Source organism: Rana temporaria, chromosome 5, assembly GCF_905171775.1.
Source record: "Rana temporaria chromosome 5, aRanTem1.1, whole genome shotgun sequence".
Classification (NCBI taxonomy): Eukaryota; Metazoa; Chordata; class Amphibia; order Anura; family Ranidae; genus Rana; species Rana temporaria.
Genome location: NC_053493.1, coordinates 361,182,684 through 361,203,317, shown reverse-complemented (window position 1 = coordinate 361,203,317; position 20,634 = coordinate 361,182,684). Strand labels below are relative to the sequence as shown.

General features: G+C 39.6%; 1 protein-coding gene across 1 annotated transcript in view; it reads left to right on the top strand.

Moving 5' to 3' along the window:
* The first annotated feature begins 984 nt into the window (after positions 1 to 984).
* Positions 985 to 20,634, top strand: part of GDF6 (growth differentiation factor 6) — a 68,656-nt gene continuing 49,006 nt past the window's right edge. The window contains exon 1 of the mRNA XM_040354741.1: positions 985 to 1,315. Within this exon, the coding sequence (XP_040210675.1) occupies positions 1,006 to 1,315 (310 nt within the window). The 5' untranslated portion in view covers positions 985 to 1,005. The remainder of the gene's footprint in view (positions 1,316 to 20,634) is intronic.

Here is a 20,634-nt window from a genome sequence, read left to right as displayed (position 1 = left end):
TCAGTATATGGCATGAGCTCCGTACAGCGATCAGTATATGGTATGAGCTCCGTACAGTGATCAGTATATGGTATGAGCTCCGTACAGTGATCAGATGAGCCCTGTACAGTGATCAGTATATGGTATGAGCTCCGTACAGTGATCAGTATATGGTATGAGCCCCGTACAGTGATCAGTATATGGTATGAGCCCCGTACAGTGATCAGTATATGGTATGAGCCCCGTACAGTGATCAGTATATGGTATGAGCTCCGTACAGTGATCAGTATATGGTATGAGCCCCGTACAGTGATCAGTATATGGTATGAGCCCCGTACAGTGATCAGTATATGGTATGAGCCCCGTACAGTGATCAGTATATGGTATGAGCTCCGTACAGTGATCAGTATATGGTATGAGCTCCGTACAGTGATCGGTATATGGTATGAGCTCCGTACAGTGATTAGTATATGGTATGAGCCCCGTACAGTGATCAGTATATGGTATGAGCTCCGTACAGTGATCAGTATATATGGTATGAGCTCCGTACAGTGATCGGTATATGGTATGAGCTCCGTACAGTGATTAGTATATGGTATGAGCTCCGTACAGTGATCAGTATATGGTATGAGCTCCGTACAGTGATCAGTATATATGGTATATGAGCTCCGTACAGTGATTAGTATATGGTATGAGCTCCGTACAGTGATCAGTATATATGGTATATGAGCTCCGTACAGTGATCAGTATATATGGTATGAGCTCCGTACAGTGACCAGTATATATGGTATGAGCTCCGTACAGTGATCAGTATATGAGCTCCGTACAGTGATCAGTATATGAGCTCCGTACAGTGCTGATCCTGCGGTCCGCTCACCTCGCAGCCAGCAGCTGATCCGGGCCAGCCGGTGTGCGCAGTGTGGGGCGTGCACTAGGGGGCGTGCCGCCCCTCGCCCTCCCTAGCAGCAGAGATGATCGGAGGAGTAGAGCGCGCTCCCAGTCAGTCCTCCGCTGGAGTCTAATGCAATGGATAAATCCCGGAGCACCCTCCATGCAGCTCTCCTCCTCTGCTTCTTCCTATGGGACGTACCCTGTGCCCAGCAGGCATCCATCCCCAGCGGACAGAGAGGGATGACAAGGCAGCGCAGAGAGGGCAGCAAGGTGCTGGCAGCAGAGAGCCGGGAGATGGCCCGGGCAGTGCCAGTGGTGCCCCATGAATACATGATGTCCATTTACAGGACTTTCTCCACAGCTGAAAAACTTGGGATCAATGCCAGCTTCTTCCAGTCCTCCAAGTCTGCCAACACAATCACCAGCTTTGTGGACAAGTCCCGGGGTAAGCCTATAGCTAGCTGAGCTTTACTGCTGTCATTGTATGAGGAGGATGGGGCACCTCTCCTAGGGCACACACTGGCATCACATTGTCACCAGCTCTGTGCCTGACAGGGGTGAACTACAAGTCCCAGCAAGGCTGCCACCAAGGCAGCATGAGTGCCTATAATTCATGTATTGTGAGTTCTGCTTCTGTAGAGGTGTGCTGTACTTATCATTGTGCCCAGTCACTTACTGATTGTCTGATTCACAAGCCCTGGGGGACTACACATCCCAGCATGTCCTGCTGAGTCTATGCTAACATGACAGCTGGGGGAACAGGCACTGACTGCAATGATATACTGTAATTATTACTGCTGTGGGCAGTGACAATCCGCACCATAGGGGCTAATAGGTGTAGCACTGGTGTTATGTATAAGAGCAATGTATACATGGCACAGAAATGGATGACTGAAAATCACATCACCTGCATCTGTAGAACTATAAGTCCAAGCATTTCCATGCTGGTCCCTAAACAGCAGGACCATAAGTGCGGATCATAGAGCTGCACTTTGTTCTGTACAGGGATTGCTATTGATGTTACCAGGGGCAGATTGTACAGCTGCACAGGTGCCCTATAGGACAGGGACCCATAAGACATGGACCCTAGGACAGGGGTCCTATAGGACTTGGACCCTATAGGACTGGGACCCGAAGGACAGGGACCCCATAGGGCAGGGACCCCATAGGACAGGGACCCCATAGGACAGTGACCCATAGGACTTGGACCCTATAGGACTGGGACCCGATAGGACAGGGACCCATAGGACAGGGACCCCATAGGACAGGGACCCCATAGGACAGGGACCCATAGAACAGGGACCCCATAGGACAGTGACCCATAGGACAGGGACCCCATAGGACAGTGACCCATAGGACAGGGACCCCATAGGACAGTGACCCATAGGACAGGGACCCCATAGGACAGGGACCTCATAGGACAGTGACCCTTAGGACAGGGGCCCCATATGACAGGGATCTTATAGGACAGGGACCCTATAGGACAGGGGCATTTTTATATTAACGGGTGAAAGGGGTGTATGCTGTCTGATCCAAGCTGGAGAGAAGCAAATGATTTATCTATCAACCTTGGTAGTTGAGGGCAAATATTATATCTATATATTTCTTTCTTTCTGTCTATCAATCACTAATTATCTACCCATCTATCTCTAATTATCCATCTTCTATCTATCTATCTATCTATCTATCTATCTATCTATCTATCTATCTATCTATCTACACTTTCAATCTGTATGCAATCAGGCAGGACCTTGCACTACATAGTTGAAGGTAAATCTAAAGGAAATTGAATAAGAAATGTTTATAGTGTATGGCCATCCTATCTCTGATGATCTCTCTATCTATCTATCTATCTATCTATCTATCTATCTATCTATCTATCTATCTATCTATCTATCTATCTATCTATCTATCTATCTATCTATCTATCTATCTATCTATCATCTACAGTGAATAGGTGTTTGCACCCTGGCATTAGTGTAATGGATTTGGAGGGGGGTTATGGTACAGGGCTCCTTTGCTAACTGTCCCTCCTTGTGTAGAGATCAGCGATGCTTTCCATGAATGTACTTGTATGATTATAAGGGAATATAAGATACAATGCAACATTAGTAAACTAATAATAAAAAAGGAAGAAGGCATAACGAATACAATGTAATTCTAGGATACTGCCAATAGATAGATGTAGCTGATACAATACTGACTATACAGCAGCAGCAGCACTGATACAATACAATACCAGTATAATTCTAATACACAGTGTAGCACTGATACAATACAATAAAAGTATAATTCTAATACACAGTGTAGCACTTACAATACCAGTATAATTATAATACACAGTGTAGCACTTACAATACCAGTATAATACTAATACACAGTGTAGCACTACCAGTATAATACTAATACACAGTGTAGCACTGCTACCATACAATACCAGTATAATACTAATACACAGTGTAGCACGTACAATACCAGTATAATCCTAATACACAGTGTAGCACTGATACAATACAATACCAGTATAATACTAATACACAGTGTAGCACTGACAATACCAGTATAATACTAATACACAGTGTAGCACTGATACAATACAATACCAGTATAATACTAATACACAGTGTAGCACTGATACAATACAATACCAGTATAATTCTAATACACAGTGTAGCACTGATACAATACAATACCAGTATAATACTAATACACAGTGTAGCACTGACAATACCAGTATAATACTAATACACAGTGTAGCACTGATACAATACAATACCAGTATAATACTAATACACAGTGTAGCACTGATACAAAACAATACCAGTATAATACTAATACACAGTGTAGCACTGATACAACACAATACCAGTATAATACTAATACACAGTGTAGCACTGATACAATACAATACCAGTATAATACTAATACACAGTGTAGCACTTACAATACCAGTATAATACTAATACACAGTGTAGCACTGATACAATACCGAATACTAAGGCAATAACTGATACAATGTAATTCCAGTATACTGCCAATATAAAGTAGTAGCCGATACAATACTGAATACTACTAAGATAAGAAGGCAGTAGCACTAATACAATACAATACTGAATAATACTAATATAAGGCAGTAGCACTGATGCAATTAATTAGCAATATACTACAATGGACTGTCCTCACTCCTCCTTTGCTTTTGTTGAGTCTTATAATTGTGGCACTACAAATGCCAGCAATTCTAGCTAATTCCCTGCCTGTGTAGAAGCCAAGCCTGCCTGCAGTCTCCAAGCTGTCACCCCCAGGTCCGATAATGCAATCAGCACCCTATGGTTCTCCAGCTCCCAGAAGGGTGATGGAATTGTCCCCGGCATGGCACAGCCACTGTGCCGGCTCCTGATAACCACAAACAATGGAGGGAGAAGCTGATTGTTTTGTGCTTCACTCTTATCCTGCCGGAGCCCAGAGAAGCCTTCTTTTTTTATCTAGTCCGGCTTTAAAACAAATAAAAGAGGTTTAAACCGAATAAGAACAAATATTTGCGAACTAGTCGTATCTTATCAGTGAGTTCATGAAGATTATGGGAGAAGCAGCCATAGGAAATATAGAGGAGAAAAAAGGATTAGAAATAAATCTCCTTATATATGAGAAGTGATGATAAAACGCCATTATTACACAGGCGACAATAGAAAGAGAAGTTTAAAGGGAAGTCAATCTACGTTTGGCTTTAATGGAGATAGGAGATTTACTAAAGGATTGTGAATGCTCACATAGTAAATTGTGTGACTTTTCACTTTAATTCGTGTATCATGAGCAGAGGAAATACACAGACAGAAATTGCTTTTCACATAAGTGGCTCTTTGAAGTGAATTTATTGTGTGAATATTCCCAACTTCTTAGTGTATATAATATTTGGGGGGGGGGGGGAGATTTGCTAAAACTGGTGCACACAGAATTTTGTACAGTTATGCAAAGAAACCAATCAGCTTCCAGGTTTTATTGTCAAAACTTAATTGAACAAGCTGAAGTTAGAAGCTCATTGGTTACTATGTATAGCTATGATTTAGTAAATCTCCCATATGAACTGTAAGTACAGGCATACCCCCACTTTTAAGTACACAATGGGGTTTATTTACTAAAGCTGGAAAGTGAAAAATCAGGCTCACTGCATAGAAACCAATGAGCTTCAAACCCCAGCATCTTCAACTAAGCTTTGGTAATAAAACCTGGAAGCTCATTGGTTTCTATGCAGTGAGCCTGATTTTGCACTTTCCATCTTTAGTAAATAAACCCCATTGTGTACTTAAAGGTGGGGTATGCCTGTACTTACAGTTCTAAGGGGAGATTTACTAAATCTGGCTCAGCTGTACATAGTAACCAATGAGCTTCTAACTTCAGCTTGTTCAATTAAGTTTTGACAATAAAACCTGGAAGCTGATTGGTTTCTATGCAGTGAGCCTGATCTTGCACTTTCCATCTTTAGTAAATAAACCCCATTGTGTACTTAAAAGTGGGGTATGCCTGTACTTACAGTTCATAGGGGAGATTTACCAAATCTGGCTCAGCTATACATAGTAACCAATGAGCTTCTAACTTCAGCTTGTTCAATTAAGTTTTTACAATAAAACCTGGAAGCTGATTGGTTTCTTTGCATAACTGTACAAAATTCTGTGCGCACCAGTTTTAGTAAAACCCCCCCCCCCCCCCCATCCCCATGTTTTTATGTTACTGCAAAACATTATATATATATATATATAGACATACATATATATATATATATATATATATATATATATATATATATATATATATATATATATATATATATATATATATATATATATTAAACGTGGGGTATGCCTGTAATGCAAGAGGCATTGGGGTTAATTTACTAAAGGCTGATCACTTTTCAAGAGAATTTTCACTTATGAGTTGAAACTCTGTTGACTTCCATCATCCAATCATGTGCAAGCAAACATCTTTTTTTTTTACCCTGCACATAATTAGGCATTCTTTGCAAAGTGAATTTTCACCACATTTGACTAATCTAACAAAGCATATCCTTGCAACCTTTAGTAAAACCAACTTCATCTTTTTCAACTGTACTTGGGAGATCTGAGCACACCGGTCTCCCTGTATTAGAAGTGCTATTGAAGAATACAGCAGCCAGCATGGGATGATAAGAGTTTTAGCCTGAACTAGCTAATTAGATAAGACAGGGAGGTGAATTTCGTTTAATAACAAATGTAAAAACAATGTAACAGATATTGTAAGTTTGTAACAATATTTACAAGTGCAATACTTAATATAGAAAAGAAATAGTATGGCTGGTTGGACAGTGGGGCTCTCCTTGTAGGGAAGCAAGCCTTGCTTGTATAAGCTGTGCCTGCAAGCTGTATTACAAATGTGATTTATGTACAGGTCAAACGTTCCCAATGTACACAGCTCCATAAAGTACACACCGGATCATCCGAGATGCGACAACTCCAACACAGCCACACACTTTTGATTTATAGATTCTGTTCCAAAAGTGTTCAGAGATTGCATGGTATCCGAAATTAATTCTAGGAGTGATTATATTTTATTATACTCTAATCCCAGTCGTAAAATGTGATACTCTCCATTGATTTGTATTTATTTCGTTTTTTTTCCCCTGCAAGTCATTATAGGCAGACTAATTAACAGAGCTGTAATAAAAGTTGTAAATTCTTTCACTGCCCCTCTCTCCAGCCCACCTCTCCATAGGGGCTGCCCAGGACAACCTGATGGGTCTAGGTGCAGCAAGCTGGGCTGTGTCAGTGGGGTTCATTAGCTGCTGAAAGCTCTGGAGAGCAAATTAACTTACTATATTTTATGTTGATTTTAGGACAAAACTCTGCTTTGAAAAGCCACATGGTTTCTTTGTAGTTATATGAGCCGGTTATTTAGTCTCAGTTTCCATTTAAAAAAAAAAAAAACTCAGTTAAGACTTGTTTGCCCAAAGGGCTTGCTTTGTGATGTGCTGGGAGACAGCCATTATCTTACAGGGGTAAAAAGGCTGAGACTACAATAATGTATGGGCTTCGTGCTTCAATCAAAGGATGTCTGAACTGAGCATCCTCCTTTTTTTTTTTTTAAGTTTGTGTTTATTTTTCTTTTATTTTTCTCTTTTTTTTTGAGGCAGAAGTATTTTTTGACAGATGCCTTTTAATTGACCAAGCATCATTTCTATTCAGATCTAGTATAATATAAACCAGTTATGGAAGGATGTGATGTGTTATCATAGTAGGTTTTATTAAGTTGCGTTTTTCTATAGAGCTTTGTGGGTTTTACCTCACAGAACGCGTTTCTTTTTTTTTTTTTTTTTTTTTTTTTACAGATGTCATAAAATTTTGATTAATTATTTCTTAGATCGTTATTAAACGGCATTGAATGTTGAGATTTTTTTTTCATAGAACGCTGAAACGTCCTAGAATGTTGAGTTTAGAACGTTATCAAGGTTGTTTTGGTTTTGTTTCCGTTTTTTTCTCTCTCTTTTTTATTGAATGTTGTGAAACCTCATAGGATGTTGAAGATGTTATTTTTTCTTTTTTCTTTTTATGGAATCATATAAGACATAATAGAACTTTTGCTGTTGTTTTTTTTCTTTTTCTTTTTTCCCCCCTTTTCTTTTTTTTTTTTTTTTTTTTTTTTTTTTTGTTTAACTATTTGTGATATAATAGAAACTTCAAAGTACTTTATTTTCACAGAAATGTTCCGAATCCTTATAGGACATTGGTAATTTTATGAAAAGTTGCAGGACGTCAAAATCGTTATCAAACATTCTAGAATGAGGAAACCTCTAGTGACACTATAAAATTTTACAACGTTCTATTCAAATATTCAACAGTTCTATGACATTTCATAACGTTCTATGAAAAAGCTAACAGTTCTATGACATTTCATAACGTTCTATGAAAAAGCTAACAGTTCTATGACATTTCATAACGTTCTATGAAAAAGCTAACAGTTCTATGACATTTCATAACGTTCTATGAAAAAGCTAACAGTTCTATGACATTTCATAACGTTCTATGAAAAAGCTAACAGTTCTTTGACATTTTATAACGTTCTATGAAAAAGCTAACAGTTCTTTGACATTTCATAACGTTCTATGAAAAAGCTAACAGTTCTATGACATTTCATAACGTTCTATGAAAAAGCTAACAGTTCTATGACATTTCATAACGTTCTATGAAAAAGCTAACAGTTCTATGACATTTCATAACGTTCTATGAAAAAGCTAACAGTTCTATATTTCATAACGTTCTATGAAAAAGCTAACAGTTATATGACATTTCATAACGTTCTATTAAAAAGCTAACAGCTCTATGACATTTCATAACGTTCTAATCAAATATTCAACAGTTCTATGATATTTCATAACGTTTTATGAAAAATAGTTCTATGATATTTCATAACGTTCTATTAAATAGCTAGTTCTATGTATTTCATAACGTTATATTAAAGTATCTAATCGTTCTAAAACTTTCATAACTTTTTGAGAAAACAAAAATGTTCCAAGACGTTTCACAAAGTTCCCAAAAGACAACTAATCGTTTCATAGCTTGTATAAAAAAAAAATGCATTGCATAGCGTTCAACAGCTAATTTCTCTATGACGTTTAATTGTATGAAAAAGCTATTTTCGTGAACTGTTCTATGATGTCATAGAAAAGTTTAAGATGGCTTCATATAACGTCATGAAACCAGTGTTTTTTTTTAGAACGTCATGGAACGTTTATTTATTTGTTGTACAAAGTTATAAAAAGTTATAGAACTAATTTTATGATTTACTATTTTTTTTCAACGTCATAACAGGAGGTTTACATAGAATGTTATATAATATCATAGCACTCTTTAGATGGCTTCATAGAACGTAATCAAACGTCATAGAACAATTTTTTATTTTTATTTTTTAGAACGCAATGGAACTTACCTTTTTTTTTTTACAAAGTTATAAAACGTTGTAGAACTTTTCTTACAACGTTTTTTAAACATCATACACCAGAGGTGTACATGGAATATTATATAATGGATCGTTTCATTGAATGTTATGAAACGTCATCAAATGATCTTTTCATATAACAGTATGAAACGCCATAGAACTATTTTTTTTCTGGAACGTTTTTAAACGTTATACACTATTCATAGAACGCTATGCATTGTCATATGATTCTAGATCGTTTCATAGAACGTTTTGAAACGTCATATAACTATCAGAAATTTTAGAGTTCCTCATAAAACTTCATAGGATATGATTTTATAGAATGTTATATAATATCATAGAACTGTAGAGGGTTTCATAGAAGGTTGTGAAACATCCCAAAACAATAATATTGTCATATTGTTATGAAACATCATAAAACTATAAGGGTTGATTTACTAAAGAGTGTAAAATCGAATGCAGCTCTGCATAGAAACCAATCAGCTTCCAGTTTTTTTTGTCAAAGTTTAATTTTTTTTTTTTTTAAATAACAAACATGTTATACTTACCTCCACTGTGCAGCTAGTTTTGCACAGAGTGGCCCCCGAACCTGGTCTTCTGGGGTCCCTCGGCGGCTGTCTCGGCTTTGGTGTTGAGTTTTTGCGGGCGTGCTCCTGTGATACAGCCGGTGGCCATAGCCGCCGACTGTATCACTCGGCCCCGCCCCAGGGCGCGCCGCGTCATTGGATGTGATTGACAGCATCGCGAGCCAATGGCTGCTCTGCTTTCAATCAACCAATGAATGAGCCGGGAAGACGGCCAAGAAGCCTGCATGTTCACGACGCGGGACTTTCGAGGGGTCAGGTAAGTAAAGGGGGGGGGGCCTCCAATCAGTAAATGTTTTTTCACCTTAATGCATAGAATGCATTAAGGTGAAAAAACTTTTACCTTTACAACCCCTTTAAATGAACAAGTTGAAGTTAGAAGCTGATTGGCTACCATGCACAGCTGCACCAGATTGTGCATTCTCCAGTTTTAATAAATCAACCCCCTATTGGCAATGAACTGCCATATAACTATTTGATATTTTCATAGAAGTTATTGCACGTTATAAAACTATTAGGCTGCATTCACATTTTGCGTTTCTTACGTTTCTCACATTCTTACGTTTTTACGCCATAAACATAGGGTAATGCAGCATAAACGCAGAAAAATCGCTCATGTACTTGTTTGAGCATCAAACTTTGTGCGTTTTTTAAACCATGAATTTTGCTTTATTTCCAGCGAGCAGAAAAAGCACATTTTTTTTGCTGGGTTTGGGGTGGCATTAACAATGAATGGCAGCACAAGTGCAAAAGGGGTTTTCATGCGTTTTTTTTTAAACACATGCAAAATCTTGTGCTTTTATGTATCCTCACAAAAGGCTAAAGTGCAAATTCTGCTTCAGACGTTTTCAAAAAATGGTATATACAGTCATGGAACTACTAGATCTTTTCGTAGCACGTTATGAAACATCATAGAATGAAATGAAATGCTATAGAGCGTTGAACGTTTTTGCGTTGCAAACCAACAAAACATTGAGCTGATTTACTAAAACTGGAGTGTTCAAAATCAGGTGCAGTTCTGCAAAGAAACCAATCAGCTTCCAGATTTCTTTGTGAAGGCTTAATTGAACAAGCGGAAGTTAGAAGCTGATTGATTGTCATGCACAGTTGCACCAAATTTTGCACTCCCCAGTTTTAGTAAATCAACAGTTTTCTTCTTAGAATGAGATTGGAATATGTGGTGTTGCTTGGGAGAATGTTCTCCTAGACTCTCCACGGCCACCACGACCCTTAAGCCAAAGCCTCACTTTAACTCCTTGATTGTGATTTGATGTGTCACAGGCTGTGACCTCGTCCCGGACCTTCTGAGTTTTGCTTAGCATCAAGCCACTGATTGGACTATTTGAACTCATGATCTAATTGAGTGTTCATGTCATAACATATCAAATATTGTCTAGTCTTCCGTAATGAAGGGGGGACCAGCCTATGGCACGTCCCCAAGAACTTCAAGAGGACTTCGGCTGCTGTGAAGTCCTTGCTTCTTACTGCCCACCTCCCAGCTAATTGGTGAGGCCAGGATGCCTCCTTCCTGGATGGGGAGCTTCACAGGGAGAGGTGGCTGTCAATCCGTTTGTAGACAGATTAGCCTCCAAAAAAACGACTCAATTAGATAGGTTTCTTTTTTCAGGATGAGATAAAAGCCCTCTTGCATTTTTTTGATGGCCTCAATGAGCATTCTTTTGGCTGTGGATGGAAATGGGTCAGTTGCATGTGAAAGTTATCTGAACATAAACATTATATCTGTTGCATAATTTGTGTGTTCTATGTGCATGAGCCCTGTCTTTGACTTTGTATCGCATTTTAGATGATTATGTTTACTATTGCATGGTTGTCAAGTGTCTTTATGTTCTTCAAGATGGTTCCTTCATTTTGCAAATTCTCTCCTGTCCCATATGTCTCACAATGTGATGTCAGGTAGGAGATACACATAAGTTGCACATGCAAGGGCACCACTATTATTTCCTATGGTAGTTAAGCGTCCTTCTAATTTTCCTGTGAATTTTCACAACTATATATTATCATGTAGGCAAAGTTAGCTGATGCCTAAAGGCAGGGTTGTATGTAGAGGTCATGGCAATTTTAGCTCATTTGAAGACTGATGCCAATATTACAGGTGTGACCCCACCATTAAAGTGGAATTATGGCCCCCAATAGAAAGAAATATTTGCTGCAGCACTTAATTATACAACCACGTTACCTTAGTCCCACTGCAGAGTCCCAAAAATACCAATTGAGCCAGCCAGTGCAGTCCTCTTAATACAACTTTCTGTGATGGGGTGCCAACTCAATGCTTCATGCAGGGGCGGACTGACAACTCATGGGGCCCTCGGGCAATAGAAGATTATGTGGCCCCTGGGCTTACAGATGGCCACCACGCCAGGAGGCAGTGCAGAGGCGGGGCAGCTAAAATCTCGGGATTTTCACATCAAAAGCATGTCGGTTTCGGACATATCAGGGACAGATGTAAAAAAACATAGATTTTTACATACTGTCCCTGGTTTTACTGAGCCTGGCAACCCTCATGGGGCCCCCTAGTGGCATGGGGCCCTTGGGCAGTGCCCGAGTGACTTAATGGTCAGTCCGCCCCTGGCTTCACGTCTTCGGAATTGAGAGCATAGTGGGCACTCTCATGTTGACTGTGCTTTGGTTGCACTTTATTGTGATGAAAACTGTTGCACTGCCTTGGTTGCTGAAACCCTCTCTCTGTAAGCTGCAATGTCTGTGAAGAGGGGACATGTAAGGGACAGATTTAGTACCTGTTTAGACCAGTGGTGGAACTGCCAGGGTCACTTACAACTGGGTCCTGGTGTTTAGCCACCGTGGGGGGCCCTACTGCGGCACTGTAAGGCTCCGTTCACACCGCTGTATCCCCGAGGTTGTACAACTTGCTTGCGACTTGTTTGCAAACTGCGTGCCACTTTTGTGTTTTAAAATTGCATTGTTTATGGCACTCAAATTGCACCAAAGTTGCAGAAAAGTAGTGCAGGAACCTTTTTTTTTGTCGTCGAGACTTGAGTTGCATTGTTTAAGATGGCACATGTTGAAATGAAGGGCCCTTGGAACAGAGGAAAGGACCCCTGGGACCGATGGTCGGGGGGCCCTTCGTGGTTTCTTCAACGGGGCCCTGAAGGTTCTAGTTGCGGTTTAGACTACAGGGGGCTTTAATCGTACATTAATGTTACTGCAAAACCTTAACACCAAAATGCGCAGCTGGGAAGCTATCATTAAAATGTATCTAAGGTCTTATTTATTTATTTTTTGTATTTTTTTGTAGTTTTGACTAGTAGGGCAGGTTTTTTTTGCTACCTGTGTCCCCACTAGGGAGGTTTACCCTTCTTTTTTTGCTCTAGTGACCATTGTCACCAGGACTGAAAGTAAGGCATATGCTAAACTTTTGAGTTGTCCACAGAACAGGAATAGAGGGGAAACTTTCCAATGGGGACAAAAATTAAACAGGGGATTTCCTTCACTTTAGAGGGAAATCCTCTCACTTCCTCTTGCATTGCAGGACAGGAAGTGAGGGGATATTTCCTGAATGGGACAGAGATAGTAAAATAAAACCCCAACAGGGGTTTAAACCATTCCGTACTCTATTCAAAAAAGAAAAAAATACTTAGCTTTAGATGTAGTTCACCAAGAAGCAAGGGAAGAGCATGCAGAGAACATTGGGATTTTAATTAAAAAAGAGTCTTGTGACTAATCTCAGTAGATCGTGAAATCCTTCTTTTTTAGTTCTATTATAAAGTATCCATAGGTGGGTGGGCAAAAATGTCAGCTGGGTACAAACAAGTGCCTTATGGTACCTGGGTACAAACACAGCCTTACCTAAAGGAACTTTAAGGACCACATTGGACAATGTCCATTGACAATGTTTATAGGCACCATGAGATTAAAGTAGGTACCCACATCTGATTGTTCTCTGGGGAAAAAGTAGATTGACCAGGTTGGATCTGTACATTTAGTTGATTTTGTTCCTTCAAGATAAGGGAGGCATCAGGTATGTCTTTTCAAGGCATGGACACTTGGGCCATTGCAATGGTTATGCAACTATAAAAATGTGGACGTCAGTGAGGGTGTGCATGATATTTCATTACTGGGACTGAGCGTATTCAAGTTTCCTTATAATAGAGATAGTATGCTGGAGAATGGACCACTGAAATCCTTAACAAAAATTAGTATTAGTACTCTTCTTTTATTGTACATGTGTTTTTCTCATCACAAGAACTGCAAACAAGAACCACAGTAGCATCTGACTCTTGTTCACTCCAAGGAAAAATGGGCCCTATAGTTTTCTTTGATTTGTGTCCATCAAGAGCAAGCGTTAAAAGAAGGGAGAGGCTGATTGTTATTGGCCTTGAACATGTCTGAATAAAGAAGTATAAATTCAACTTGTACTTTATGCTGATGAGGATCTATTTTCTTGCTTCAAATTCAAATGGCCCACTCCATTCAGGGTCTTAAAGACTATAGGGCATACGTCTGTATGAGGTGTAACTAATGACTTTTCATCTATATAGGCCCAGTAGACAAGTGCCTTAGAGGCAGTAAATGTTTGAGGGAGGGCTGTAGAGTTTATTATAATTGGATGAAGTTTTCCCTATCATTACCTCTTCCTTGTTCTCTAATAAACATCCAATATAGATACAGAGATTGGACAAAATAACAGAAAAGAACCTTACAAATATATAGAGGTCAACAACCTAACACGTAGGACCACCATTTGCTTTAAAGTAGAACTATAAGCAAAACTTTTTTTGTCAGATATTTTTCGCCATCTGTGTCCCATTTCGAATATTTCCCTTCACTTCCTGTCCCATAACCAAACAGGAAGTGGGAGGAAATACCTGCAAAGTAAGGGAATTCCTTGGGGACCCCCAGGCCACCAGAACTAGTGTCGCCATTGGAAGATTTCCCCTCTAATACTTTTCTGGGGATGGCCCAAAACTTGTGATTTTCTTTTAATTTCACTTTTAATGATAATATTAAAAAGGAGACATAGAGACGGTGAATCTCCTTAACGTGGGCACAGACAGCAATAAAAACTGACAGGTGTCCCAATTCCTCTCCACTCTATCTGAAACATAAAAAAAAAGTTTTGCCTTTAGTTATACTTTAAACACTTGAATCCTGGAATGTTGCTATACTAATTCTGAACTATATTTAGTAGGATTTTGCTCAACTATTCAAGAACAAAATGTCTACAGTTGTTTGATGAGATTAAAGTGGTAGAAATCTGCTTTACATTGAGCTCTTCTGAATGCTCAACAAAGTTTTCATGATATTTAACTTCCTTCAATCATTCAATAAACCTCTCCTTATTTTATATAGCTTTAGCTATGAAATATGAAGACATCAAGCGGTGTTGACACCAGTGGGTACAGTTGATTTTCTAATATGGCTTAATACCTTTTGGGCATTACATCACCATTTACAGAAATCATGACTCCTATGAGATGGTTGGCTGTCGGATTATGGATCCCCCATCATATCTAATAATTGATAACAAACAGTGATTTAAAAGTATACTTTGGATTTTTTCAGGAGGAACACATCTGGATGTTAATATCTGGGTGAAATGGTTCAAGTTCCTATGCAGAGTGGTGCAAGTTTTGTTCTTCTTACACCAGAGGATGCATCCTTTAAAGGGGTTGTAAAGGATTTTTTTTTTCATAATAAGCATCCTTTACCTGCAGACATTCCTCTTTTCACTTCCTCATTGTTCGTTTTTGCTCAGAAGTTGCTCTATTTCTTCTTTGTTCTGTTCACTTCCTGCTTGTCTGATTGTTACTCACCACCGTGATGGGAGGCTTTACTGCGGTGGTCAGTGACATGCTCGCCCCCTCCTGGGAACTACATCTGTGCGGCAGGAAGCTCTCTACGTGTTAGAGACTTCAAGGAGGTGTGAATTACTGGGCGTGCCGCAATGCATACTGGGAAATGTAGTTCTTACATGAACGAGCGCCGCAAACCAGGAAGTGAATGAGAGAACAGAAACTAGAATGCCGGAGGTGATATAGATGAAGGAATTTAATAGGTATTTACTTGTTTTTTGACAGAATCATTACACTATTCTGTCTGTCTACCTTGCAGACATTAATTTTAGGCAAAACATTGTTTTCCTTTTACAACTCCTTTAACACTGGCCTTGGCACAAGCAGTTTCTGAATGGCAGCACCATATATTCCAGTTTTGATCATTGGATACCATTAACTTGGGTGCTCTTTTATGTTTGGGGTAATGTTGGAGGCGTTTCTGTGCCATTGACCAGCTTTTCAATAAGGAGACATTATATTACATATTATATTATATTATATATTGCCCATTTAATGCAAAGTGACAGGTTCTCTTAAAAGAACATTTTCCCCCACCACCTGCATATTCTCACCTTCGCTGTGCCCTCTCACCACTCTGCCCCTCTAGTGGAACCATCAAAAAATACCCTGTGCTTCTGGGTATAGGGACCACATGACCTCCTCCAAGAATGCAGCTCTTGGGCCTGAGCAGCCAATTGGCAGGCTTATACACTGTCACATGAAGAATCAATAGTCATGTGTAAGTTTGAACACCATCTCACATGGAGCTTACACAGTATTAAGACTCCTGTCTCTGAAGAATGAACAGGGTGGTAGAGGAATGTGGCCAACGTTAGTATCAAGTTGTCCTGAATTAATTGTCCATCTATCCTTATTGACGAGTTTCAACTTGCAACCACTGTCCCACTTTTGCTGATGCAATATGTTCATGTAAGCATATGCCACCATGTTTCAGAGGGTATTACATTTGACAGATTATTGTGCTGTGCTTTGATTTAACTATTATAACTCTTTGGATGTATGTTGCCTCATGTTGCCTTGAGAATGCTCATGTCAAAGTGCTAACTGACACCTCTTTTTTTGTAGCTGACAAATACTGCCAGTCGGTAATTGATCTAACATGGCAGATACTTGCTGTTGTATGGATAATTGTGATCTCATACATTAAAGTGTTACTAAACCCAGGACCCAGCTTTCACTATATCTGGTCTCCCACAGTACACAGAACATAGAGATGCAATCATTTTATTAGATTGATTACACATTTATAAAGAGTGTGTTTTTACTTTTTCTTTGCGCGGTTTGTTGTGTGACAAAATGCAATTGAAAATGTTATTTTTCTTTGCATTTGGGGTTCCATTAAGGCCTCGTTCACACCAAGAGTAGTGGAAACTTGCATTTCGGCTACACTCAAAAAAAGTGGCAAAATGCAGAACACGCAGTTGGGTACCATTCATTCTAATGGCACTTTGTCACATGACATATACACAAAAACGTGTAAAAATGTGCCAAAGTCAGCTTCAAAAAGCGGTACCGGACCTACATTGCTGTGTTTTTCGTGCATAGAGCAGCCCATTCAAGTGAATGAACTGCCTGACACTGTTGTAAGAAAAACACGAAAAAATAAATAAAATGCATGTGTGAATGCAGAATGAATGGCATGCAAAGGGAGTTCTGCCTTTTGCTGCATTTTTTTAGTGTAGTACATACATGTGCAAAAACAAATCTTTCTGAACGCATTTCCGCTATGCTCAGGTGTGAATGGGGCCTTGGACGTCCTAAAGCCGCGTTGAGGGCCCTCCTGAGAAAGCACACTGGGGCGGACAAGGGGAGCTGCTGCCCATTACACCCAGCGCAGCCAGTAGGAACGGTTAGAAAATGGAAATGTGATTGGTCCATATTCTAAGGTGTCTAGCCAGGGTCATGCGATGGTGGTCACAAGATCTTCTGACCAAAAGCATGATCCATAGAGATGCTGCGGCTTGTGAAGACACCAGTAAAAGGGCAGCACATAAGTAAAGTGGTTATCACTTATGTGTAGCAGTCAGGGCTGGTGCAAAGAGTTTTGACACCCTAGGCCAGGGGTGTCCAAACTTTTTTCAAAGAGGGCCAGATTTGATGAAGTGAACATGCGTGAGGGCCGACCATTTTGCCTGACATTCTTTGAATCATTAAAATTAAATGCCAATTAACTAATACACTGCCCAACAAGAATTCTCTTTCCTTTGTGGCTGTGTGTGTTGAAGAGTCTAAAGATGAGCTTGGGCATTTTATTTGGATATACTGTATTTATTGGCCATTGCCATTGCCATGAATGCAGCCTCACAAGTACCATGAATGCAGCCTCACCAGTACCATGAACGCAGCTTCACCATTGCAATTAATGCAGCCCCACCATTGACATGAATGCAGCCTCTGAATGCCCGGCACTCCTAGATTCATTGGGGGCTACAAAAGAGATATATATCCAAATTACCAGTGGGGCCACATTAAAATGAAACGAGGGCCGCAATTGGCCCCCGGGCCTGACTTTGGACATGCCTGCCCTAGGCGAAACCTCATATTGCCACCCCCCTTGGCTCCACCTTGGACTCCACCCTCTTTGCCCTGCCCATGTATACCCCATCTTTTTAATGAAATGCCCATCAATGCGGCCTACCAGTACCCATCAATGCAGCCTACCAGCGCCCATCAATGCAGCCTACCAGTGACCATCAATGCAGCCTACCAGCGCCCATCAAATATAGCACCATACCTCCAAACTTTCTAAGATGGGAATGATTACACCTATTAGCAAAAATATGTAGGTATAGGGCACTGAGCGTGACAACCAGGCAAACAGCATTTTCACTAAACCTTTGAGAAGGAGATTTCACTGTCGTTTGGATCAATATGGACTGGGATAAATGTGCCCCAAAGGGTTATAGTAACCCTGTTGCATATATTGCTAGGGGTTGAAGGTGGAAATATTAGTGATGCGTCAGTCCATCACACGTTTTCATCCACATCCTGATTGAGCCCTTGTTCTGCATACTGATTTATTTGACGGATAAGTATGACTTTGCTCTGGTTAGTTTCCTTTACATGTTAGATTTAATGAGATCATTTTAGGGGGTATTTAAGTGCTGTTTTGCTTGTCTCCAGGCGTTTAAATAGGGGGAGGAAAACATGTTTGTACACCAGTTTGCTTTTCTAGTTATGGTCGCAAGATCAGACAGGACTTTAGCTTATTGTAAGAAAATTACTGTTGGCACATGAAGTAACTCATTAAAACGCAGATGGTGCTTGCTTGCTGGCCCCGACCCCCAGCAATGGAACTTCAGAGCAAAGCAGGACAATTAGGGGCTGCAAGGAGAAGGGTGCGTGCAGGCTCAAGGGGAGCAATCTGACCATGTGACAGCCTAGTCTTGGGGGGCCCATATGACACCCAATGCAGATAATACTCTGCAGCCTCCTGATAATGGTAGGAGGAAAACTGTATACAGCATGAAATTAGCCATAGTTATCAAGAAATCTGAAATAATAGACACATGGAAACTGCATTTGGAGCAAAATATGATGATTGTGATGATTAATATACCAAACGTGATTAAAATATATATATATTTTAATTATAATTACAATGATGATGATGATGATGATGATGATGATTATTAGTAGTATTAATAGAAGTAGTAGTAGTAGTAGATGTAGTAGATTTTTTATTATTATTATTAGTATTATTATTGTTAATATTTGTTGTATTAATATTATTATTTTTGTCATTATTACTACTACAAACATCATCATCATCATTACTGACCAGACTCTGACATCTTTAGCTGAATATATTGTAGAATTAGCTCAATCACTTAATTCTGTTATTATTTTCTTAGTAATAAGCCTATTTTTGAAGAAGTAATAACAACGACAAATAATAATAATAATAATAATAATAATAATAATAATAATTATCCCTACTGATAACAGTTATGGTCTGGCAGAGCCCGATCACCCCAGGTAGGTCGGTGTATAGTGCTGTGCAGTTGGCTGATCTGCTCTGCACAGAGAGGCAGGATGGATCAGCACACTGGACAGTCTTGTGGAAGTTTTGCCTATGGACTGTTGTGGTTGGCAGGAGGAAAGTGAAATAAAAGCGATGAAGTATTTTAATGGGTGAGAAGGGAATTCTGTACTGTTAATTATCCAGCAACCTTGTATTCGATTTGTTTGAGGCTTTATAAAATTACTAATGCAGTCCAGACGGGTGAGGAGAAGGAGCGGCCAGGAAGCTGCATAGTTTCTAATACACTAATGAGCGTACTGTACACTGTCAGATTAAACTGTACATTGTCAGATCATAGTGTACATTGCTAGATCATAGTGTACATTGCTAGATCATAGTGTACATTGCCAGATCATAGTGTACATTGTCAGATCATAGTGTACATTGCCAGATCATAGTGTACATTGTCAGATCATAGTGTACATTGTCAGATCATAGTGTACATTGCCAGATCATAGTGTACATTGTCAGATCATAGTGTACATTGCCAGATCATAGTGTACATTGTCAGATCATAGTGTACATTGTCAGATCATACTGTACATTGTCAGATCATAGTGTACATTGCCAGATCATAGTGTACATTGTCAGATCATAGTGTGCATTGCCAGATCAAACTGTACATTGCCAGATCATACTGTACATTGTCAGATCATAGTGTACATTGCCAGATCATAGTGTACATTGCTAGATCATAGTGTACATTGTCAGATCATAGTGTACATTGTCAGATCATACTGTACACTGTCAGATCATACTGTACATTGTCAGATCATACTGTACACTGTCAGATCATACTGTACATTGTCAGATCATACTGTACACTATCAGACCATACTGTACATTTGTTGAATCATGTTGCACATTGTTGGATCATACTGTACACAGTCAGATCATACTGTGTACTGTCCAATCATATTGTACACTGTCAGATGATACTGTACACTGTTAGATCTCTGCTCTGCAGTACACTGATGTATATACTGTATACTGTCAGATCAGTTTATAATGTACTCATTGGTATCATACTATACACTGTCAGATCACTGCATTGGCTGGCAGAACATGGGTGTAAATACATTACGCTGTCAGAACTGTACAAATGTACACTACCAGATCATGTTGCATACTGACAGATCTGTACATGCTGTACAATGTCAGATCATACTGTACACTGTCAGATTATAATGTACATTGTCAGATCTGCAATTGCATTGCCTGGTAGTTTTGGGGGTGAGGAATGAAAACTGGGGCAATTGGGAGTCTGCTGAATGTGGTTGTCATGAATGAAGCCCAGTATGAGTGTAACATTGTACCATTGCTGCACTTACACAGCTTTCTGGATGATTTCCAGCAGGTA